The sequence below is a fragment of the Spermophilus citellus genome (genome assembly GCF_964194105.1).
Source record: "Spermophilus citellus genome assembly, chromosome: 12".
In the NCBI taxonomy this organism is placed as follows: Eukaryota; Metazoa; Chordata; class Mammalia; order Rodentia; family Sciuridae; genus Spermophilus; species Spermophilus citellus.
The window spans coordinates 74,941,468-74,967,522 of record NC_138198.1 but is presented as its reverse complement, the minus strand read 5'-3'; the positions used below and the strand labels follow the sequence as shown (position 1 = coordinate 74,967,522).

The 26,055-nt window shown below is 36.6% G+C and overlaps 1 protein-coding gene across 1 annotated transcript in view; it reads right to left on the bottom strand.

The window, feature by feature from the left end:
* Positions 1-26,055, bottom strand: part of L3MBTL4 (L3MBTL histone methyl-lysine binding protein 4) — a 450,379-nt gene that overhangs the window by 176,725 nt on the left and 247,599 nt on the right. Inside the window, exon 15 of the mRNA XM_081263742.1 lies at positions 6,291-6,393. Within this exon, the coding sequence (XP_081119868.1) occupies positions 6,291-6,393 (103 nt within the window). The remainder of the gene's footprint in view (positions 1-6,290; positions 6,394-26,055) is intronic.

The window sequence follows — 26,055 nt, the reverse complement described above, 5'->3', positions numbered from 1 at the left end:
GAGAGTTAAGGGAAATTGCATGGAATTGGAAGGTGAGCCTCAGGGTTATACACAATTACATATAAGAGGAAAGGAGGAGTAGGAGAAAAATTATATAAGTGGAAGAAACGATTTATAGTAGAGGGGATGGAGAGAGAGAAGGGGAGGGGAGGGGAGGGGTGAGGGGACAGTGGAGAATGGGATAGACAGCAGAATACATCAGTCACTAGAAAGGCAATTTGTAAATGGAAATGTAACTGATGTGACACAGCAATCTGTATACGGGGTAAAAATGGGAGTTCATAACCCACTTGAATCATTCTTGCAGAGGGGGAGGGAGTAGGGAGAGGGGAGAACAATCCTGCTGTGCGTTGAAATCTGAATAACTGTGGACTTATCAACAACAAAAAGGTAAAATAACATGGAGTGATGCCTTCATTATTGTAAAAAAAAAAAAAAAAGCGGGGGGGAAAGAAATTCCAATTATAACTATACCCACAACTAAATTTTATGGCTAGGAAACAAAGAATATTTTATATAGACAAAAATATTACTTCTCACAAATCCTATCCTCAAAAGCCAGGAAAAGGAGAAAGTAAACCAGGAAATAAAATTGTCAGAATTCAAGAGGCTCAGATCCCAGCCTCTGATGGAGGCTCCAAGAGAAGGAAATAAAGGGAGTCCCCAGAAGAGATAAAAGGCAGAAAGACTGCTGTGCAGCTGGCCTCAGTGAGAAACCAGAGCAGGCCCAGAGGAATGAGGGCTCCAGAAGGGTTACCCCATTGATAAATGGACCACCTGATGATAAGAGCTTTGGAGGTGAGAGAATTAAGCAAGAGTAGTCTGAGGCTGCCCAGAGCAAAGGCTGAAAGGAGCCAAAGGTTAAATTGAAGAGTCTGTCCTTTTAGGTCACAGTGATGCAACCAATGGTGTTTGTTAAGTCAACCCCAGTGGCAGGAAGATAGCTGAGGAAATGTTCGCTTTACAGAAGAAAGGCAACCTCTAAGATGGTGGAGGGAAGCATAAGAGGAGCCCAGGGATTTCCCAAATGCCACAATCAGAAGGAAGGCAAATGAAATAGATAAAACTATTACAAGTAAATTCAGAGCAACCAAATGAGAAATCTAAGAGCTGTGATTCTAATTCCTTCCATAAGGGGAGTCCCCCACCAAATCTCAGCAAGAGGCATAGACTATATAGGACAGTTTTGTTTGTTTTTTGTTGTTTTTTAAAACTGAATTGGTGCTGTTTATTATCTATTGTAGTAGTATTATCATTTTGTTTCAAAGGACCAACTCTTGGATGGTCTTAATAATTTACTTCCTTTTTTTAGTCTGTGTGTTGCAATCCATTCATTTTATCTTTTAATTAGGTATTCCTTGCATTTTTGTAATCATTTTAAAAATTCTTAGAGCTTTTTGAGTTTAATATTATATTTCCATTTTGTCTTAAATGAGTGGAATGTAAATTTTTTCTAAACCTACACAGAGTAATGCCCCCAAAATTTATCTCCTTAGTGTTCTCATTGCACTACATCTAGATTTTCTGAGATTCAAAGTTAGGTTCTCTTTTGAGCCTATGATTATTAAAGCTACAGTTATGAATACTTTTCCATATATTCTAGGTGATATGATTTTTTTCTCAGCATTTTTTTCTTAATGCATTTTGATCAGAGAAAGGGTAAGAACTGTTTTCATTTTGTGAATTTATTGAGTTGTTTATAGCCTAACACTCAAGTTTTGCAAATTGCTTTTAACCAGATTTATTTTGATTTTGCTTGATCTATATCTTTTAGTCAGTCTTCTTTTAGCAGGCTATTGAGAATCTGTACATCAGTGTGTCTTTTTGGCCTATTTAATAAACCCTTGTTTGCAATGGATGTGTTAAACCTCCTTTTATTATTTTGTTTCTCTATATTTTATGCAGTCATATTTTGAGCAGCATGATACTGTATTATTTAGTGAATAAAGATTTAGGTCTGTTGTAATCTCACAGAACTTGACATTTCCTACTGCAACAAGCTCCTATTCACAGATGAGGGAACTTAAACTAAGAATGGGGGGGGGGAATCTGCCACTGCCCCACATCACACAGTAAGAGGCAGGTCTGGATGTCCAACTCAGGACAGTCTAAAGCCTTGAACATGAATACACACACACACACACACACACACACACACACACACACACACACTTTCTCTTTCTGTCTCACACACAGGAACAGATAAAAAAGAAGAAAACATCTGAAATAATTACTACCTTTTCCATCTGAGCTAACAAAATGATTCACAAGAATTACAAATAGAGGCTGAATTATGCTAGGTTTGCATAAGGAGCACCCAAAGTCATCTTTGCTTCATTGGACGCCCCATCTCTGGGCAGCACCTGCTCCTTTACAGATGCATTGGCAATATGTGCCCTGCCCCCACATATGCGCACTGGGGCCAGTGGCTCTCACACTGTGACAAGTAAATTACTTTTGTATACTTTATGACACAGAGATAGATAAAATCTTCCAGGGTCTGAGTTTTACTTATTTAGAAAAAACAGTTTCATGTCTAATCCTGGACCTTGTTGTCATCTTTGAATATTTCTTTGTAAACAAATATACCTACTCCTTTTATTCACAGTAAATTCATTCAAATAAAATGTAATTTGTGTGATAACTGAGTGCCAAAAGTTCCATTTTCATAAAGATAAGAACTAATGCAAGTTCTCTCAAATAATGGTTTATGTAGATTCTGCATGAACTCCAGACAGACTTGAATATTACGGTTATTTCCTTATTTTAATGAAAACTAAAATAAATGTGTCTGAAATTTATTTGAGAAGTACTCACAGGTCTACCTGATTTATTAAACTGATACACTATTCCCAATTTTCTTTAGTGATATCTTGGTGTCACTGTTGCCCTTGTTAGCCATACAAAAAAGACATCGACAATGTACTTTAAGGAGACTGTTTACTTCCTTTCAAAACAGCAGGCTGAGTGGGAACCAGGAATTCAGACATGAAATGGTAAAACAACACTTACTACTTGCAAGCACTTTATGGACTGGGAATATTTTACTGAAAAGAGACTGAAACAGCCACTTGGCTTCAAGTGAAGCCCTGCTTTCATGCTCACCCACCCCCAGGCTTTGGAAGCAGAAACCAACTACACACTTCAGTGATACTGGAGGGGCTTTCTATTTTTTCTTTTTCTTTTCTAAAATATAAAAATATATAGTAGAGATGAAACTACATAAGGCAATCTGTAGAAGGAAGGCTCTATAGTAAAGGTCCATGTCTGTGACAGGAGAAAAAAAAAAGTTTGTTTGGGAATATGCAATTTAAATTTAAATTCATTTAAAATTTTCAGGAAACTCAAGGTAGAAATGACCATCACACCACATCTAGGATTTGGGAGGATGAAGCAACATTAAAAAAATCCTCACCTATTACTTACCATCTCTTAGACCCCCAGGAACAAAACATAATCATAACCTTGGGTGATTGAAGCTTTCTATCAGTCACGTGTGTGTGTGTGTGTGTGTGTGTGTGTGTGTCTGTGTGTGTGTGTGTGTGTGTGTGTGAATATCTCATCAGACACTACCAAGTGCTGAAGAACAATACTTCTAATCTTTTAGAGCCATGTAATGTCTAGACTCCACTAATAGAAATAACATGAAAATGAACCCTGGAGATAATACATGATATCAAAACAATTTTATCTAGTTAATTACAAGAGGTCATACACATAGTTACATTCATAAATTAAGTTGGTTAAAGATGCTGATTAAATGCTTAAAGCAGGAGGAGAGATGTTCAGTGCTTACTACAGCTGACCTCCAATACCTGTGCCCCGCTCTCCAATAACTGCCTTGTTGTTTGCACTAACTCCACCAGGAAACTTGTCTCCATTACTTGAATACAAAATAGTTTTAAATAGAATAAAAATCTATTTTGCATTTCCATTCATAGGTAACTTAGGATTTATTTACCTGATGATTTAAACTCCTTATAAATCTTATATATGCAATTCTGAAAAATATATAGTTCTTGAATTCACCTTTTCTAATCTACAGAGAAGCTAATTGAGGGTACTCACTGCTTTTCATTTTTCACTTCTGAAGCCCTGGAGTCATTATGGTTTGAACAATCTGCTCTTACTTACATGATGCCTGCTCTGTCATACTGAGGTCTCAGCTGAACAAGAGCCATCACCCAGTCATAAGGCATCTCCCCAAGCAGCTCTGTGCATCTGTGAGGTCTTCAGTTAGGGTAGTGTCTCACACCTCCTGGCTTCCTCACAATGTCTTTGGTTTTTTATTTTTTCCCCTCTGAACCTCATACAATGCTTTTCTTTAAACTCTTCCTTATTTTTATGTTCTTCTAGTTTATTCATAAGTTCTAAGCCCAACTTTTAGAGACTACTTGTTAGATAAAACATGTCAAATAGTCTCAATACTATTGATAATGAGATGGCAGAAATGAGAACATCAACCAGGCTCTAATTATGTCTACAGAGGAGCAAGAGTTCAGAGAAGAGGCTGGAACAGGTTAGAACATGCCCTCTAGAAATCTGTTCACAGTTCAGAATCCAGTCAGGAAAGGTGAATCATAGAATAGTGAGGGAGGCAAGTCAGCTCTGATGAAGTGGAAAAGAGGCCTTAGTGAGCTGCCGGGCAGCCTGAAGGGGCTGTCTAGGGAGGACAGCTTTGCCAGAGGGAATCTCAGGGAGTGCTAGGGAACAGAAAAATTGCAAAATTATGTTCCAGCTAACTTTGAGAAGAACGACCCACATGTTGAAGGAGGCATTAAGATGTCCAGTTATTTCACCTGGAAATACCTGTCATTCAGAAGTCCACAAAGAGAAGGTGAAATGTGCTAGACTTTCTCAGGGATGCCTAACAGAACTCTGAAATGGTGGAAAGTTTAGAGAACACCACATCTGTGCCATCCCAATACAGAAGCCACTAACCACATGTGGCTGCTGAACATCTGAAAAATAGAAAGTGTGACTGAGAGACTAAAGTTTTAACAACATAGCTTTCCAGAATTGCAACCCATGATAAAGCAAGGACTTCTCATTCTGCATTTAGATCTCTTTTATTTGAACAAAATTGTTCTGCTTCACATGTTATACTACTTATTCTTTTCTCATTAAACTTATCTGTGATGCTTTTTTTTTATATAAATTTGGGTACTGGACTAATTTTATGTCAATTCTTTTGGGTTTTAGTTTATCCATTATGGGTTATAGTTTGGATCTAGAAATATCTCCACAAAAGCGCATGTTTTGAAAGCATGATTCCCCAATGTAGTAAGATTCAGAGGTGGGGCTTTTAGGCAGTGATTAGGGATATAACCTCATAAGTAGATTAATCCATTTCATGGCTTAATAATTTGAATGCACTACTGGTTGGTAACTCTAGGCATGTGGGCATGGATGGAGGTAGTAGGTAACTAGGGATATGGCATTGACATCTGTCACTGGCTGCTTCCTCTCTGCTTTTTGGTTGCTATGAGCCTGGGCAGCACTCTTTGGCCACACACAACCATCAAGATGTTCTGCCTCACCTCAGGCCCAGAGCGACTGAGTTGGCTGACCATCGACTGAGTCTTCTGAAACTGTGAGCCCAAAGTAAACTTTTCCTCCTCTAAATTTTTCTTGTCAGATATTTTGGTCATTGTGATGAAAAGCCATTCTGTTACTGGATCATCAATATGAATAATGTGTCTATGCATCATTTTACCAATTGATGAGGACAGAAAAAGTAGTAAAGACTTGCGTATTTACCTGTATTTATTTTCTCTTATAAGAACCATCTGCTCCATGTTATATTAAAATATTTAAAACACAGACATAAACTTCACACTTACTTTCTATTCTTTCACAGATTTAGCTCTTCTCCAAATGAATAAGAGAGAAAAAGCAACAGAGGTAAGGTGAAAATGAGGGGAAAAAAACAGAGACTCTAGAATTCTCTGGAAGAAAACTAGTCTCAGAAGGGTTATGGAGATGATTCAGAACAGGGGTGGGATGTAGGGAGGTGAGTGTATCAGAGCATATGCAGTTACTAGGAAAACCACCAGAGAGCAGAGATTCAGGGATGTGATGTAAATCTGGGAAATACTTCAGGAGTCCAAGAAGACTCTAGAAGGGCATAAGAAGGCAGATAACAGGAAAGACAGGCCTTAGTTACAGAGAAGGGAGTAGGATGGGGGAAGCTGCATTCAGGAGATTCATTTATGATGCTACATGAAGTAGCCAATCTGCATAATGTTCTCATTCATCCCTAAAATAATTTAAGTAAGAAAAAATTTTACCTGTGATGTCCTGAATAACGTGGACCACGGATATGGCCTATTCCTCGGCACCCAGGTGTAGGACAAACAGCTTGACCTGGAAGGATTTTCACATCATTTGCTCCTTCAGGAAGTAAAAGAACATACCTTAAAAACACCCTCATTAAAGAACTGGAGAGACTAAAATATGTACATGATGTTAATTGATACTTTACAAATTAAAAACAAACTATCACCAAAAAAAACCCCACTTATTGAGTACTTGATATTTTAGAAATTGATTTAGCAGAAAACACCATGGTATAATAAATAATACTCACAACACAATTAATATTAAAGGAGAAAATGAATCAGCATTGAAGAAATTGAAACAAATGGATGTGAGGACATTCACTTATTCATTCAGATATTAATTGTATAGATATAGATATTAATTATAGCAAAGGGAATATAGCCACAAGCTGAGATGGGAACACATGACAGCCCACAGGCAAACTGGCCATGGGTGGCTGACTCAAGACCAAGGCGTAACCCAAGTGGCAGTCAAAGCTCAACTGAGAAAGGACTGACATCACACTGCACCTCCACCCCAAACCACACTACTCTACACTATCCTACACAATAGCACTGTTCTCCAACCACTCCAGGCCAGAGATGAATTCTGACAATCTCAAAAGAGGCCATCTACCCCTAAAGGTTAATAGGATTAAAAAACCCCCAAGCCCTGTTCAATGATATGATTTTCCTCCTCACTCTTCCCCCATCCCCAAACACACACACACACACACACACACACACACACACACACACCCCAATATCAACTTTTGAAATGTTCCACCCCTTACCTTCTAGGCCTGACAACCCCATACCTCCCTTCCTCCTCAACAAACTGTTTCCTTGTTGAGTTATTTTCTCCATCTCCCAGATCTGCTCTCATCCAGCTGTTGGCTCACTGCAGCCACAGTCTTCTTCAAGAAAACCCCTTCATTTTCTTCAAAAAATATGCTCTTTTCCATCCAGTGCCTCTCTTGAACCTCACTTCTAAGACTCCTGTTCTTCCAAGGCTGGTGATAAGGACTCCACCATCTGCTTCTCTTCTCATCCATCTGTTTGGGTCACCCCAAGCCACTCAGGCAAGACTCTGGCACCATGTTACCTTGTTCCTACTATGCCCCCTCTTCAAACATCAGCTCAGGTGAGCTTATCAGCCTCCCAGGCATCCCATCCACCATGTCACCCCATCACAAACCTGCTCATCTCCAGTGGTCTCTCCCTGAATCCATCAGGTCACACACACAAATAACATGATCTGAGTCCTGTCATCACCCCAAATATCCCTATTTCTAAACTCTCTGAACCAATACCCCATCTCATTACAAGTTATGTCCTTCTGCACTGCTACTCACATGCCCAAACTCTGATGATGTTTTTAACATGGATGAAATTTCCAGGGCACTAATTTCCCTTCTATTCTCTTCTAATTTAAATTCTATCAACCATTCTTTGACTCTCTATTGCAAGGAAATTAAATTCCTCTGCCCCTCTAACTTTTTAATCACACCTGGCTGTGTTAGGGGGAGTAGATCATGATGGATCAACTGAACCCTGTGTTTTGTACAGTTCTCCTGGGAAAAAATTGCACATAGTACTGACTAGTTGTTTAAAATATGCTAATCTCCAAATCTCCCACTAACCACCTCCCATTGGCAGTTTGCTTGCTGCAAACTGAGAAAACAGGAGGCAGCAGACAGGGGCTTTGTCCTCTCCTACCCAGGGCCCTCATGTCTCTCTTCCTGTCCATTAAAATGTAGGAGGAATTTTCCCTTCTACAAAGCAAACACCTCCCCATTAATGTTTGGATCGCATTGCCTTCCCATTCTCCTGGATCTTTAGGCTGTCATTTTGATTAATTGACCAACACTTAAATATATTCCTGTTTTATGCATTATTTTAAAAAATGACCCAAAACCCCCAAAACACAGGATCCCATAATTCTCTAAGAGTTGCTATTGACTCTTGCCCCTTAGTCAAAATTCTTGAAGGAATAATCTCTATTTCTTCACCTCACTTCTCATACACATGGATTTATTTCCATGATCACTAATGACCTCTACATTCCAAGCCTCTGTGCTGCTGAGTATGGATCATACATGATGTCCTGGGAGCCATCTCCTTTGTGAATTGTTACTGTCCACCAACTTTGGTGACAACACATTCTGACAGTTTCCCTTCTGCATATAAACATTCTTTGGTAATTTCCTTTGCCAGGTTTTCCTCCTCTATTTAACTTTAAAATCTCAGAAAACTTCCTCACGGTTTGCTCTTAAGTCATCCATTCCAAAGCTTCATTTCCTAACTGTATTCCATAGATGTTCACACACCATAGTCCAAATATCTTTTTCTAAGTTCCATCTGACATCCCCCCTGGGATCTCTTAAGTCATTTCAAATGTGATATGTCCAAACTGAATTCAAAAGCTTGCCCCCAACCTTTTTTTCCCCTCTAGCTGCTGAGTTCAATAAATTGCATCACAATCCATACCAGAAACCCTAGGTACCTGACATTCCTCTTTTTCAGTTCACAGCATCTCAACTGTCACTCAAGCTCTATTCTCTTAAATATCTCCTTAACTTGCTAATGTATCTTCATCACCACTATTGATCTAATCCGTGTCATCATCATCTGCATGGAAATCTTCACTAGCTCTCTCATCCCAATCTATTTCTGATCTTGCACACAGTGATACTTTCAAACTGCAAATCGAATCTTAGCACCTTTAAATGACTTCTCATTGCAGTTAGAACTAAGTCCCTAGATATGGTTCTTATCTATAGCTAACTGGATTTAACTGGATTTTTCTCCTTATTCAACATTCTTCATTCATACTGGTTCCTTGAGCCTGCAAGTTCTTTCACAACTCAGGGCGTTTACATGGTGGATGAGTGTCCAATTGTTACCTTGGGCAACTCTAGTAACCTACACAGTCACAGCTTATATTTCACTTCCTCAAGCAAACTTCAAAGAAGCGGTTAGGTCCTCATTTTATACAGCATTTACCTCAGCCACAAATTAAATGAGTATTTGTTTAATGCCTATCTCTCTTAGTAGACTGTAAATTGCAAGCCAGAATCTACTTCACTGTGTGTCATCATTATCTAGTCTAACACATAATTAGTGTTCAGTGAGTGCTTACTGAATGCATAGGGGAATATTCCCCAGTTGTTCCCTTGTGGTGCTCATAGGCTAGAAGAGAGGCTCAATATAAACCAGAAATTACCATTATAATCTGATTATGCTACATGAAAGTCTCAACTAAAGTTAGCTCCCAATGTATGGTGATAACAGAAAAATATTTAAATCTTAAATATAATTCATTACATTTACTGAATAATAAGAAAGTATATTTGAGACACTTATGCTCTTATGACTTTGTGAAACACCTTGAGGGATAGAGAAAAATAAAGAGTTGCTTTTAGCCAGAGGCAGTTTTTGGAAACAGCTTAAAAACAAATTTTAAATCAATCAGAGGAATAGATGTCCCAAATTAGGAAATATGCTGTGTTACAGTAAATGAAAGAAATGAAATGAAATGAAATGAAAGAAATGAAAGAAGTACAGGTTCAACAGGTAGACTTTTCTGCATCTCATGACATGCTGCCACGACACCAACATAAAAGTTTAAAATTTTAAACCCATAGCTAATCAACCAACCAAATACTCCCATCAGTCAGCCCAGATACAATTCTGTTGACAATATTCCACACACAGTGAATGCTACTTAATATTACGCTCAGTACTATTTTAATAAACTTGATTAAATTAAGGATTAACATGATATTTGCAATATTTATCTCCAGATCCCTGATGGGTCCCACAATTCTACTCTTATTAAAGCTGGGAGGAGAGGTCTGACCTCCACACTGGAACAGGAGCCATCACATTAAAAACCTCAGCAAGGGACATAACAAAGCAGGATTCAAAGACAATATGAACTAAAAATGAGGAGAGCCAAACCATTTCCTCGTTAATTCTGAATGATGAAGTATAATGAGTTGATTCAACGGTGAGTTAGATCAAGAACCATAAACTGGGGAAAAGGAATTGGTAAATTCTACAACAGTTCACATTACTGCCCTTAAGATAAAGGGAACCTATGAGCAAAGTAATGTTTTTTTTTTTTCAAAAACAAATAATAATCACATTTTTGCCGAGAATATCTTACTTGTAATTTGGACATTTAGAGAATTAGGTCTGTAGAGAAAAAAATGTTCTCATCTCAAAATTATTTCTTCAGAGACTGTCCCCGAACTCCTTACTATTTTTTGCCTTCTTTTTTTTACCACTTTCCCTGAGATTATGCTAATTTGTGGGCATGTCATCTGTTTCCCTGAAGTAGAATGAGGATGTCTGCCTCATCTAACTTGTTTACATTGCATCCCAAGCACCTGCAAAAGCAGTGATTGGCACATGGTAGATATTTAGTGTGTATTTGAATAAATGATAACAATACCTATAACCATCATTTTGGTAGATTCTTAGCTGTGAATAATCACTATTTTATTCTATTTTTAGGCTTATCTAAAACCAATCCCTGACCTTCTATTTTCAAGTACTGTGAGCCACTCACTCTATCAGGCAGCATGAACGTCTTCTGATTTATTCCAAGTCTTCAATGAAAAATTTTACTCAGGTGGGAGTAAATCTAAAGGCAAATTTTTTGTTTGTTTGTTTGTTTCAAGGACTAAAAAGAAACAAAATATTCCCAATAAACTAGAAATTACCTGAATGACAAATAATGCTTTATTCTAACATGAGAAGGTATAAAGAAGTCCTCCTGTTATTCCCATTCACAGGGCAATCCACATTTGCTGGGAGCAGCCAGGGCAGACACTGGTTTTGCTGCTCAATATTCATTCTCTCCTTCCTTGTTAAACAAAAGGCAGCAATATGCCCAACTAAAAATGTCATTTGACTGCCAGAACAATGAGACCTCAGGGAAAGAGTTGCAGGGGTGTCTCTAAATGCTTTTATTTCCTATGAAAGGGGTGAAAGAGAGGCTGGGCACTGCTTTGCCCTTTTCGCCTTTATTTGAACTTCCTGGTGACATGAGGTGTAAAGCTCAAGAGGAATAAACATAAGAACAAATGCAAAAATGTTGAGGAAGGAAGATGGACAGAGCTTGAACCCAGGACATTGCCAGCCTTGGACCCACTGAACTAGTGTTCTGTCATGAAGGAAAAACAGCCCCCTCTTTTCTGTTGTAAACAGATCTTGTGTTACCACCAAATGAAAACTCCCTAGGCTGAAACAGCAACTTCAAGCAATTGTTCTGAAAACAAAACAACAATAACAAAAAACTAGAGTTGCAAGTAGGCATTAGATCTTTTCTCATGAAAAGATGATTTTATGTATGACATCAAGGCAAAATCAAGAAATAAAAGAAATTGCAGTGATCACTAGAAATGACAAAGGAAACTGTCCTTATTTCCAATGGTCCTAATTGGTGAGTGTGAGTGATGTAAATGAAAGACTTTCTGTTTCACCCAGAATGGCTGAGATTATTTCCCTCCTTTTGAGTAGGGTTCAATCTCCTCATAGTTAGTGTGTCTGGAGAAGAGCTGACCCAGATCAGAATGATAATACTGTCACTGATTGAAGCAAATGAAGAGGATCTATTTGTTTAAATAAATAACTGAATTCCAGACTGATGTTGGCCAGCATTGGAAAGCAAGGATCAAGCTACAGACCTCTCATCCTTATTTCAATACTAATTACTCACTGCTGGGGGTTGGGGGAGCATTCATTTCAATCTGATTCACTCAGCAAGTGTGTTTTTTTTTTTAATAGAGAAAATGATATTAGCATTGGGTAGTATATCCACTAGGATACATAAACTATGCTTCTTTGAAAAAGGAAAGACACTTAATTGTGCCTAATAACTGACAAGTTAAGCGTTTTAATTTTTATTTTTAAAATAAAAATCACCAATGAGCAGGCATGGTGGCACACACCTGCCTGTAATCCCAGTGACTCAGGAGGCTGAGGGAGGAGGATAGTGAGTTCAAAGCCAGACTCAGCAACTTAGCGAGGCAATTAGCAACGCAGTGAGACCCTGTTTCTAAATAAAATATAAAAAAGGGCTTGTAATGTGGCTCAGTGGTTAAGCACACCTGGTTTCAATCCCTGGTAACCCCCCCCACACACACACACACACAATCAAACAACAACAAAAAATACCAATGAAGGCTATTCATTCACTTGAAGAGATAGTGAGTGTCTGTTATGAGTCAGAAAATATTGTTTGCAGCCACCCTAACAGAAAGATCCCACCCCTTGAAACTTACATTCTGGTGCCAAAGGTAGAAGTGATGAGGTCTGGGGGGCGGGCAAGGAAAGAAGATGAAATAAGTCTAACATGGTGTCACGGTGTCAGACAGTGAGGGTGGTATGCGATCACATACTCTGGGGTAAAGAGAAGAAAGTGATAGAGTGGCTACAGTATTTGAGTCAGCTTTCCATCACTGTTACAAAATACCTGAGAAATACTTCTTACAAAAGGAAAGATTCATTTTGGATGGGTTTTAGAAGTTTCAGTCCATGGTTAGAAGGCTCCATTGTTTCTGGGCCTGTGGTGAGGCAGAACATCATGGCAGAAGGGTATGAAGGAATAAAGCTGCTTACTTCATGGTAGTCAGGAGCATAGAGAGGAGGGGGCTAAGAACAAGTTCAAGTCCTCAGTTGCACTTGCCCAAGGACCTACTCCCTTCAACTAGGCCCTACCTTCCTACAGTTTCCATCATTTCCCAACTCAGCTATGAATTCTTCAATGAATTAATCCACTGATAAGTCAGAGCCCTTATTATCCAACCAATTCCCCAAAGCCCCACCCCTGAACATTTCTGTATTAGAGGACAAGCCTTCAGCACATCTGCTTTTGGGGGACAATCTAGATCCAAACCATAATATATGGGGATGCTTTCTAAGGCAGGGTGGTCGAGGAAGACATCCTGACATTTGTGCAGAATCCTCAAATCAGTGAAAGTATAGACCATTCTAGGACACCAGCATCAGGCCATGAGGTGGATAGTACAAAGGGTGGTGAGAGCTGAGATCACATGACCCAAAGAGGAAGCATCTCCCTTTATTCTGGTTTTGATGGGAGACATCAAAAGTAGTGAATGCAGAGTGGATTGATGAGAACATACCTACTGAGGCCCTCTCCCTTGAGAAACATTTATTTACTTCCTCTACAGGAAATGTGTAAAGGGCTTGAGATAAGCTCTGCACTGTGAAAGGTGCCAGTGGTGACCTCCGAGAGTCAATGTATAGACATAAGAGATCCCATGGTGGGTCGGCATCAATGAAGAAAAGTCTCAGGACTGAATTCAGCATCTATCAATGGATGAATGGATAAGGAAGATGTGGTATATATATACACAATGGAGATTTGTTCAGCCATGAAGAAAAATAAAATTATGTCATTGGCAGGAAAATGGATTGAACTATAGACTATTAGGTTAAGCGAAATAAGCCAAATTTAGGTCAAAGGTTGTTGCATATTTTCTCTCATATGTGGACACCAGAGAAGAAAAAGGAAAAGATGGTTTGGAAGAAATCTTATAAAAATCAAAGGGATATCAGTAAAGAAAAAAGTGTCAGGGAAAGAAAAGTACTGGGGAAGGAAGAGAAATATAGCATGCCAAGGAGGGAGTCACTAGCTGGGTACCCTGCTGCCAAGAAATCAAGACTGATACACAGGACATTGGGCTGCAAACCTAGGCAAGGCTGTAATGGCTGTAAAAATGTTTTGTGAAAAGATATGAACAAGACTGATGAAAGTTCAAGGGAGAATGAATGAGATTAAGGGGGAATGCTAGTGTTTAAACAACTTTTTTGAGGAGTTTTTATATAAAAGTGCTTATAAAAAGTAGGATTATGGCCAAAAAGCAATTTTGTTATTGTTTTTGGTGCAGTGATGATGAGGATGTTTCATTAGAGTGAAACTAGGCCATGTAGACTTTTTCATTGGAAAAATGAGTGTGAACATGGTGAGTGATAGGACTGGTCCAAGTGAGAAAGGCTGTGGCCAGGAAGGGAGGCCAAGCAGAGGTGAAGAGATGAAGGGGCTGGTGGACTCCTTGGTGGGAGGAAGATAAATGTTTCTGCTCAGAGATTTTATTTTCTCAGCAAAACAGGCAATGAGGTTAGCAGCTATGATTGAGAATGACGCAGGGAAGCAAAAGTATTAAATCTAGAACTAAAATAAATAAATAAAACTCTTCAAATATACATAAGTTCCCTTTTAAAATAATTAAGCTTTGATGACCTTTATTTTAAATTGGAAAACGTTAGCATAGATTCTGTTTGTCCCCACCTTGCCCCCTCTAGTAAATTTATATTGAAGTTTTCATATAAGATTTAATGAAATAATTACCTTTGAAGGTTGGAGAATGCAAATAAAAAGCAATATATTTAAAACTGAAATTATAGGTTAATCATACCTATTCTCCAACTCCTAATGAAATTAGGATAATAAATACCCATTGCTGGGTTTCCGCCTGTCGTATTTTATATGTGAAATAAATACAACAATAATTCTGTGAAATGGAACTGCAATAAAATAATAACAAAGGTTCTTAAAATGTGAATTTTATACTTATTTGGTGATCTACAGAAGCCTTCAAAGGCCAACAACAGAAATACTAGTAGAGGTAATCTAACCATCTACCTAATGTAGGAAAAGCAGTTAGAAAATTGGTAGACTTGAAGATCAGTGAATATAATAATAGCACTCATCCACCATGCAGAAACAATTATGTGTTAAGAAAAGAGTACAAAAACAATGGTTTTCTAAAACTCCTTTCCACAGATCTGACAGAACTTGCAAACAGTTAAGGCAAAAAGAGAACATGTTTTATTGGGCTTTTCTTATTATTTAAGGGAAGACAGAGGGCCACTTCTTTAGTAAAGATCTGGCAAATACTTTCTTAGCAAAGCATAGTAAAATGCATTTATTACAGATTGGGTTTTAAAAAAAGAGACAATAATAAAGTGGATAACTTGTTCCTAGACAAAGATGACTACGTGTACAAATACAATATGGGGAGACCAGAAACTAAATGAAGTGATTTGACTTGCAGGGCATCTGAGATGGGGCTGTGTATTGGCATGAGCTGTAAGGATTGTGGACAAGATAGTACACAAGATTCATGCATCTTTTTAAGTGATAAATCTGAATATAACATCATTAATGAGTAAGGGGAAACAATGTAGGTTTCAATTTGACCTATTTCTTCATTAAACATGTCACATTAACATTATTGAAGGATTTATACCATGATATATACATCAACTATTTAAATACACAAAATTAGGCTTTTCAAAATATATTACAGAGCAGTAAAGGTCTTCTTAGAAACATTTATTACCCAGTCTCTGACCTTATAAAACCAGGAGGAAAGGGCCTTCTGCAGATCTACAACAAGGATAGAATAGTAAGAAGCCACATAGATAGCAAAGAAGCACAGAATCCAAAGAGTAAAAAACAAACAAACAAACAAAAAAAAAAACGTTCAGGATTATTAGCACACACCAAAAAATTGGTTTACCTCTAAGGAAATTAAACTGAATTAAACCCACTTCAATCTGATAACCTCCCTTGAAAAACTGAGAAGCAAATATGGCATCCACAGTATTCAACATTAAGAGTACTCTACTAGACATTCCTAGCTCATTTTTTCATTATTTTTAAGAAAGAAGTAAGAACCTGTGATCAAAATATATGCATTTGTCTTTTAAACTTAATGTTGGATAAACATTCTCAATGTTTTATAGAAAAAAAAATGCTATTACAAAAACTGAAACTACTTCCTTTGCCCTAAAATTCTTTTAGCCTTCTATATGAAATTGGTCATTAAAAACAAAAAACAGTGTTGGGGTTGTGGCTCAGCAGCAGAGCACTCGCCTCACACGTGCGAGACCCTGGGTTTGATCCTCAGCACCACATAAAAATAAATAAATAAAATAAAGGTATTGTGTCCAACTACAACTAAAAAATAAATATTAAAAAAAAAACTAAAAAAACAAAAAAAACCCAAATTTGCAACTTGGTTTAGTGTAAATGTATATGCCCATCTCACCTAAATTCACTGAAATTATGGGTTTTTCAAATGCTGCAAAACTACTAGCCTTCTCTTATCGATTCTCTTTATTCTCTCATTCATTTTCTCATTCCTCCTCCCACCCAGTCCCTTCCTCCCTCCCTTCACATTGCCTTCACAAGATGAGACTGAACTCAACCCAAAGGATGATAACTTGTGTCCCCCTTATTCTTAGGATTTCTATTACTCATATAAAGGAGACAAGGTCAGGCTTAAAACTGTAAGCATAACATGGTAGCTTGCAAATTGCTTTTGAGTTTTCCCTTTTGCTGAAAGAGAAAGTTAGTAAATCCTATTTCACTGATGTCATTACATATCTTTTCTGACTAAAGAAACAAACTGACTACTTCTGATAGAAATGTCATCTGTTCCCTTAATAAAACCAAACAGATGCAAACACAGAAGTTATTTAGAAGAATACACATTCTTTATAATGCCAAAACTTCCAAAGTAGGGACACGAAAAGTGCATCTGGAGCATTAAGTATAGTGCCTGGGAGTCTTCTCTACACGTTAACTTAGCATGGCTACAATGAAGAGTTTTCATGTATGTGTGTAGTGGCAGTGGTGCATGCCTGCAATCCCAGAGAATTCTAGGACAGCTGGGAAACCTAGTGATATCTCATCTTCTTTTTTTTTTTAAGAGTTTTCATGCCCAATAAGCTGTTGGCCATTCTTAATGGAAAATGTAAGAAGTCATTTGAAAACCTCTTTAGATTTGTGTCTCTGTGTGTATAAATTATAATTCTATCTCTCCCAATGGCTTCTCACTAAACCTAACTCTACAATTAATTTACTCCCTTATTGAACTACCTGTAAGTGTAATTTCTCCATGGAAGGAAATGCTCCACCCCACAGATGCCTCAATGAAGTAAAGAAGCAGCTGCTTCTCCCGCTATACTCCTGCAGTAGTTTATTCACTGGTGGGTTTGAATTTGTCTTGATTTTAGCATTGGGGGAGAGAAGAAGCCCTCACTGGCTGTGTCAAGCAAGTAGACGTGATTGATTAGATTTTCCATATATTTCCTAATCAAGACAGCAAATCATAATGCTCACATTCATTGTCGATATAAAAGCACTTCACTTGGAAAAAGACAGTTCCCATCACACCATTTAACTATTCAAACTATAACTTGTCTGCAGTGTGTGAGTGTCCACAGTGCCTGGACCACATGCAGGACTGCCTCAAGATGGTCTAATATTAGGTCAATTTATATATATATACACATACATATATATATATATATATATATATATATATATATATATATATATATATATACAATATATACTATATATATTATATATGTTGATATATACAATATATGACTATATATATATATATATATATATATATATATATATGCTAGACAATAATATAGCAGCAGGCTCTGTCAGGTCAGACACCATGAACACAACAGGGTTAAGCATAGGAGGCTACCAGAAGGATGGAGACATATAGAATTGGGAAATAGACCCAATAATGTTTAAATATGTAAATTTATGGGTCACATAAAATCAGACTTCTAGAAGTAAGCTTGTGAATCTTATTTCTTAAGTGTTCTCCATCCACTTTATAATCCAGGAACCTGATCTAACTACTTAGTTTTGTAAGTGAGCAAAGAGTGATTTAGAAATTCTAATAATTTAATCCAAGCTCATAAATCACATTGTGGTAGTTAGGACAAAAACTCAAGTTTCCTAGTTTGCAGATCTATGCTCTTTTGACTCTCCTGGGCTATACAATAAACAACCCTATCATTATTTTTTTAAAGTTTAAGTTACTTGGGCTGGGGATGTGGCTCAAGCAGTAGCGCGCTCGCCTCGCATGCGTGCGGCCCGGGTTCGATCCTCAGCACCACATACCAACAAAGATGTTGTGTCCACCGAGAACTAAAAATAAATATTAAAAATTCTCTCTCTCTCTCTCTCTCTCTCTCTCTCTCTCTCCCCTCTCACTCTCTCTTAAAAAAATAAATAAAGTTTAAGTTACTTAATTGACAATGACTATATATATTACAGATGTGAGAATTTGATATCCATATATACATTACATAATAGTTATCACAATCAAATTAACACATCACCACCCATACTATACATTAGATCCCCGGAACTTGTTCATCTTACAACTTAAAGTCTGTATCCTTTGACCAAAAGCTCTCCATTTGCCGCCCTTCCCAATCCCTGATAACCACTCTTCTACTTTCTGAGTGCAACTTTTTAATTTACATAAAGTCATGTGCAACTTTTTAGTTTACATAAAGTCACATTCTGACAAATGGGATGTTAGGCAATTTCACTGTTGTGCAAACATTATAGAGTACACTTACATAAGCTTAGATGGTCTAGGCCAGTGACTCAACGTGACTTCTTGATGCAATCAAGAGATGCGGCTACCATGATATGTGTGAGGCTGTTGCCAGAATAACACAGAAAACTGTTTGTAAATAGGAATACACTCTAAAGTAACTATAAAATGTATGGTAAATACATAAACCCATCATATAGCCAGTTATTAACATTACCAAGTATTATGTGGTATACATAACTGTAAGTGCTATATACTTTTATACAACTCCAGTTCAGTAGGGACACTTGCACCAGTTTCCCCATGAATGTATAATTAATGTACTGTGCTACAATGTTACCATGGCTATGCCATCATCAGGCATTAAGGCTTTTTCATCTCCATTATAATCTGATGTAACCTATATGCAGTTCACTGTTGATCAGAGTTATTATGCAGGGCATGACTATGTAAGTGATATTATATGGTATCTGTCTTCCTAGCTGATTTCACAATATAATGTTGTATAGAATCATCCATGGTATTGTGACTGACACAATTTCCTTTTTTTTCAATCGGTGAGAAGTTTACCATTGTGTACACATATACCACACGTTCTTTGATGGTGGATGCAAAAATGCTTTTCCTATCTTTGCATTGTTGAATAATGGTTCAGTGAACATAGAGGTGCAGGACTCTTTTCGAAAAACTGATTTCATCTTGTTGGAATATACAATCAGAAGAGGGATTGCTGGATCATATGGTAGTTCTATTTTTAATTTCTTTCTTAAAATTTACTTTTAGTTGTAGAAGAACACAATACCTTTTATTTATTTATATTGATGTCATGCTTAGGATCAAACTCAGGGCCTCACATGTGCTGGCCAAGTGCTTTATAACTGAGCTACAACCCCAGCGCTATTTTTCATTCCTTAAGGAACCTCCAAATTGTTTTTCATAATGGCTATTCTAGTTTATGTTCCATCAACAGTGTGCAAGGATTCCCTTTCCTCTACAACCTGGTCAACACTAGTTATCTTTTGTATTTTTGATAACAGTCATTCTAAAAGATATAAAAGGATATCTTACTATAGTTTTGACTTGTATTTCTCTGGTAAGTGATATTGTGGACCTATTCATATATTTATGGTCACCTGCATACCTTCTTTGGAAAAATCTATTCAGATACTTTGCCATTTTTTATTGCATTGTTAGTTTTTATGATATTGAATTGTGTCAGTTCCTTATACATATGGACATTGACCTCTTATCAGGTGTATGGTTTGTAATATTTCTTCCCATTCTATAGGTTGAGTCTTCACACTGTTGACTATATCCTATGCAGAAGTTTTTCAGTTTGATGTAGTTCCCCTTGCTTATTTTTGCTGCCTGTGCTTTTGTTGTCAAATCCAAAAATTAATTGTTGGGACAGATACTGAGGAGATTCTCCTCTGTTATTTTCTAGTATTATGGCTTCAGATTTTGTTTTTAAGTCTTTAACCGACTTTGAGTTGATTTATGTATTTAGTGGAAGTTAAGGGTCCAGCTTCTTTCTTAACCATGTGAAAAACCTTTCATCAAAGACTTTCTATTCTGTATTGTGTCTTCTTGATGCCTCTGCCAAAAATTGGTTGATCATATGTTTGGGTTTATTCCTGGGCTCGCTGATCTGTTCTGTTGGCCTATGTGTTTGTTTTTAAGATACTGACATACTGTTTTGATTACTTTAATTTTGTAATATAGATTGACATCAGGAAATATGATACTCCCAGTTTTGTTCATTATTTGGCTATCTGGAGTCTTTTGTTTTTCCACATGAATTATAGAATTTCTTTTTCTATTTCTGTGAATAATGCAATTGGAACTTTCATAGGGATTCCAATGAATCTACACAATTTTGGGTACCATGAACATTTTAGCAACAATGATTCTTCCAATCCATGAATGCAAGATGTCATTCCATTTATTTGTGTCTTCTACAATTTCTTTCATCAATGTCATAAACTTGTAATATACAGATCTTTCAACTCCCTGGTTAAATTTATTCCTGTATAATTCTGTTTAATGGTATTCCAAATTTAAAGGTTTCTTTAAATTTCTTTTTGGTAGTTCATCATTAGTGTATATAAATCAAACTGATTTTTTATATTCATTTTATACCCTGCAACTTCACTGGTTTCATTTATTACCTCTAAGAGTTTTGGATAAAATTGTTAGGATTTTCTATATATAAGATTATGTTGTCTACAAAAAAATTTAACTTTATACTTTCTAATTTGGATGCCCTTTATTTCTTTTTATTCTCCAATTCCTTGGCTAAGATTTTAAATATTACATTGAATAGAAGTGACAGTAGGAATCCTTGTCTTGTTCCTTATCTTAGATGAAAAGCTTTAGCTTTTCTGACATTGAGTATGATCTTAGACCTGGGCTTGTCATAAATGGCCTTTTCATGTTGAGGTCCATTGCTTCTATTTGTGATCTGTTTACAGTTCTCATCATAAAAGAGTGTTGAATATTGCCAAATGCTTTTTCTACATCTATTAAGACAATCACCTGGCTTTTAGCCTTCATTTGGTTCAGGTAGTAAATCACATTTATTGATTTATATATGTTGAACCATTCTTGCATTCCACTTAAATATGCTGTTGTATTTTGTTTGATAGCATTTGGTTGGTAATTTTGCATCTCTGTTCATCAGGGACATTGATCTATAGTTTTCTTGTCTCCTAAAGTTATCTGGCTTTGGTATCTGGTATTATTTTGGTAAAATGAGTATGAAAGTGTTGCCTCCTCTTGAATTTCTTCAATGAAGTTTAGAAAGACTGGTGTTATTTTTTACATGTTGAGTAGAATTCACCTTGAAGACATCTAATCCTGAACTTATCTTCATTGGGAAATTTTTGTTTACTGATTAAATCACCTTATACATTGTCAATATTTTCAGATTTTATTATTTCTTCATCACTTAGTTTTGGTAGGTTGAATATTTCTAGAATTTTTTCCATTGTTTTCCAAGTTCTCTAATTTGTTCAAATATCACATCCTTCATAGGAGTCTCTTATAATCACTTGTACTTCTGTGGTACCAATTATAATGCCTCCTCTTTTATTCTTGTTTAATCTAGCTAAAGGTTCATCAATTTTGTTATCTTAAACAAATCTAAACTTTTTTATTTACATTGATTTTTTTCTTGTCTGTCTAGTCTGCAGTTTATTTGATTCTGCTCTGGTCTTTACTATTTCCTTTCTTTTGTGGATTTTTTGGCCTAGTTTATTCTTCTTTGTACAGTTCTTTAAGGTGTAAAGTCAAGTTGTCTATTTGAAATATTTCTTTCATCCTCATGTAGATATTCTTGCTGAAAACATCTCTCTTTGCTTTACTGCATCCAATAACTTTTGGTGTGCTGTATCTACATTTTAATTTGTGTCAAGATAGTTTATACTGCCTTTTTATAAATCTTTCTTCAACCCACTGGTTGTTAAGGAATATATTGTTTAATTTTCACATATTTATAAATCCTCCAAAAATCTCCTACTATTAATTTCTAGTTTTATTTCATTGTAATCAGAAAAGATATTTGAGGACTAGGCTATAGCTCAGTGGTAGAGTGCTTATGTAGCATACATGAGACATTGGATTCAAAACCCAAGAGATCCACCATATGATCTACACTAGAGAATATTCTGTCTGAACTTGAGAAGAATGTATATTCTGCTATTGTTCGATGGAATGTTCTGCATATATCTGTCAGGTCTAGATGGTCTACAGTGTTATTAAAGTCTGGTGTTTCCTTACTGCTTTTCTGTCTGAATGTAAGTGGGGTACTTTAGTCCCCTATCAATTATTGTATTTTTGGTGATTCCATACTTCAGTTCTATTAACACATGCTTTATATAATAAAAATATTTATATATACATATACCAACTTTCTTACCTCAACTACTTTTAGCTTTAAAAGACCACAAAACCTTCATGTGCAAAAAAGTGATCAAACATCTCAAATGAATAGAATAGAGTTCCAGCATTATGTACAAATTCTCTCTCTCCCTCTCTCTCTCTCTCTCTCTCTCTCTCTCTCTCTCTCTCTCTCTCACACACACACACACACACACACACACACACACACAGACACACACACAGAGAAAAGGAAAGAAAGAAAGGTACTATGAGTAACTATGAGTATGGGTAGTCCCACCATGCTATGAAATCAGAGACTGCCACTATTCTTTATGGTCCTAGTGTCCATATGTGTGAACAGTTCCCAGAACTTGAAGTGGTCCTGGTATTTACACATGCAGCACAGTTTTCATGCAGCATGGCCCCTAACTCACTCTTATGCTGTCACCTAATGCTCAGCAATGCTGCGGTCCAGCTCAATGCGGAAGGGCAGTCCACTATGCAGGGCTTGCTGAGACATACTCTCCACTAATTGTGACTAAACATATTTTTCACCTTACTTGATGAATTCAGAACCTAGAATAAGTTATGAATTTAGAATCCTAGAATAAATTGTGACTCCACTGTGTTGTTCAATTTTCCCAGCTACCTTTGTAATATAATTCCATGGGAGGTATTACATAAAAAGATTCCTCTCCTAATGACTTTCATTGCAATAAAAAAGAATGATGATTTCAAAGAAAACGATAGAGGATGTTCTTGTCAATCTAGAAAACATAAACTGCACATTAAAGAATAAAAACTTCCATAACCATATTTCTCCTACTCCGCTTTACAATTCCTTGGAACAATAAAAGCTTTTAATATCCAGGAGAATGGTAGAATAAAGCAGCAATAAAGAGACAGGGAATTTGGTGGGAGGCGGTCTCTTGGGGAGAGGGTCAGTGATTCAGGAGGAAAAGTGATAAGTTCTCAACAGCTGGATCCTCCCTCTTAATGACTTCCAACTCTGTGGTGATTATAGAAATAACAATATACATAAAAAATTTGTGTGAAGAACTAAGCACAATTAAATTTAGAAGTATTCTAGACAATTTCCTGAGGTTAGTAAGAGATGCCCACAGAACACCCAACTATTAGGGGTTGTCTAGTGGGCCAACTCAAATACAGTGGGAGAGGGTACTGGCTGGTCAAAATAATTGTGATTTGAATCTGTAATGCCGCAGATGAGGCACTCCTAAATATGTCAGTCCTGTTAGGAGTTCATAGAGGTAGAGATATGAGGTTTGCTAAGGAAAACTTTATAGATGATTTTTAACTTTCTATTGTGGAATGTCAAAGCATAGATGAATAATAGTAATAATAATAATAATATTAATAATAATAATAATAAGCCAAATCCTCTTAGTTCTCAAATATGCTATCAAGGTTTTAGTTCTCTAAGTTTGTCTTTCATGGTATTCATTGGATTTTAGGTTTGTATATATTTTTAATTTCTTGGTTCCTGGATGCTTAGAATGCAGGGTGAAATGAAAAAAAAAAAAAATCATAATCTTTATACAGCTCCCTTTCACGGAACATAATATCTTAAGAAACAATGTTTCGCTTATATTAAGATATTTGATTCTATGTTCATTCCTAAGAGTCATCTAAGGACACATCTACTTGCAAAATAAAACTGTCAAGTATTTCTCAGTCTTTATAAAACCATGAAATACAAATGAACAAAATGTTTTCCAAGAGGCTAATACTGCTAAGCTCATCTTTGAAACAACACCCAGAGCTGCTTTCACCTACTTCCCATCCTCATCCTATCCCCAAGTTTGAAAAAAATGATTTAATTTCTTAACACTGAACCCTAGTGTGTGAAGCAGCCAAAACAGCCACAGAAGGTTCTTTGTCAATGCAATTGCCACAGCACTTCCAGGCCTAGCAGCAAGGTGTGCTCTCAGAATTCGCCCTCCTACACTGTAGCTTCTGTGGGCCTTGGTCATCATCGTCACCAGAGTGGAACCACAGGACTTTGCAAGGCCTAGCACAGGGGTTAGTACACCAGATACTGAATGAGTCTTTACTCAGCTACAACAGGAACACCGAGCTGGTAAAACCCAATCTTTCCTGGAGGCATCTCTTCGGGGAGTCGGTTAATGGCTCAAATACTCAAGGTCATTACCAGATATTGTAGAGTGGTATAGGGCAAGAATATAATAATTATACTCAATTCCCTTCCCCTCCCCTGGAAGGAGTTATAGTTTTCTAAATAAGGTTGTATCTCTCGCTGAGCTCAGGATCTCCACTGGACACATCTATGCATGACTTCCCGAAGTCTAAGGTGGGAAATGAGTTGTAAGTGGGGACAGGGTAAGAATATGTCTGGCCTTCCTGTCAAACTACTGAGTTACTTTATGACTTTTAGAAGTTAGTGAATATTCTGTCTTAAATGTACACAGAGGTGTGCCTTGTTTAAACATAATCTACACTTGTCTGTAAATAGGAGGCTGCCATGGCATGTTGCATCTCAACTGTGAACAGAGACCAGCAGCAAATGAAGTCATCTAGTGAGAAGAAAATAATCTGCACAATTGTTCTCAGCTAGCACTAGGCAGCCAAAGACCAAGTTTCAGAAAAAAGTAAATGAGTTCTGCCCTCACATTTTAAAAGGTAGAGACAGAGACAAAGCATTTCAGCAAGAAACATTTAAAATAGATAATATCATTAAGACTGTAAGTACATTTTGAAATGTATTATTTTTTCTTGATAAGTCTATCATGTAAATCTGTAATTAGGGACTTCTAAAATAGCTAACTTTTTTTAAACTCAATATGCTGTAATTGTCTATTAAGTCAATGAGTACTCAGGGACTCTTAAAACTGCTGATTACTTGCGTGCTGTGTTTTGGAAGAACAAGTACTAAAGATTCCTTATGAAATTCTCTTTAAAATAGAAAAAAAATTGAAAATGAAATGTGATATTACCTGGCTAAGTCAATAACCTTTACTGTTTCAGGGGAATGACATACATCCATCATCATATTTATTATTCCAGATCTGGATTATAAATGTATTAACTCATTTTTTAATCTAAGTAAATTTCCCTCTATGATTGGATAATATTTTTACTAATTCCACAGAGCTCCAAAAGCACAGTAGAGAGGACTTTATTAATCTTTCATTTTTTAATATAGACTAAGTATCACTTAACAGAATAAACAATGGACCACACCATATGGTACATTTACAAGTCATTCTGTTGTTTTATGTATCTGCTGTGTAATGAACCAAAATGGATAAATAAATCTTTTATCAAGTTAGGTTCTATTATGATTGTTCATTTATGTTTAATAGTTAAATAAATTAGCCACATTCCCATTTATAATATGAATTATAAAGGCTATAGATATTATCATTATAGTTTATACTATTACTCTACTACACGCT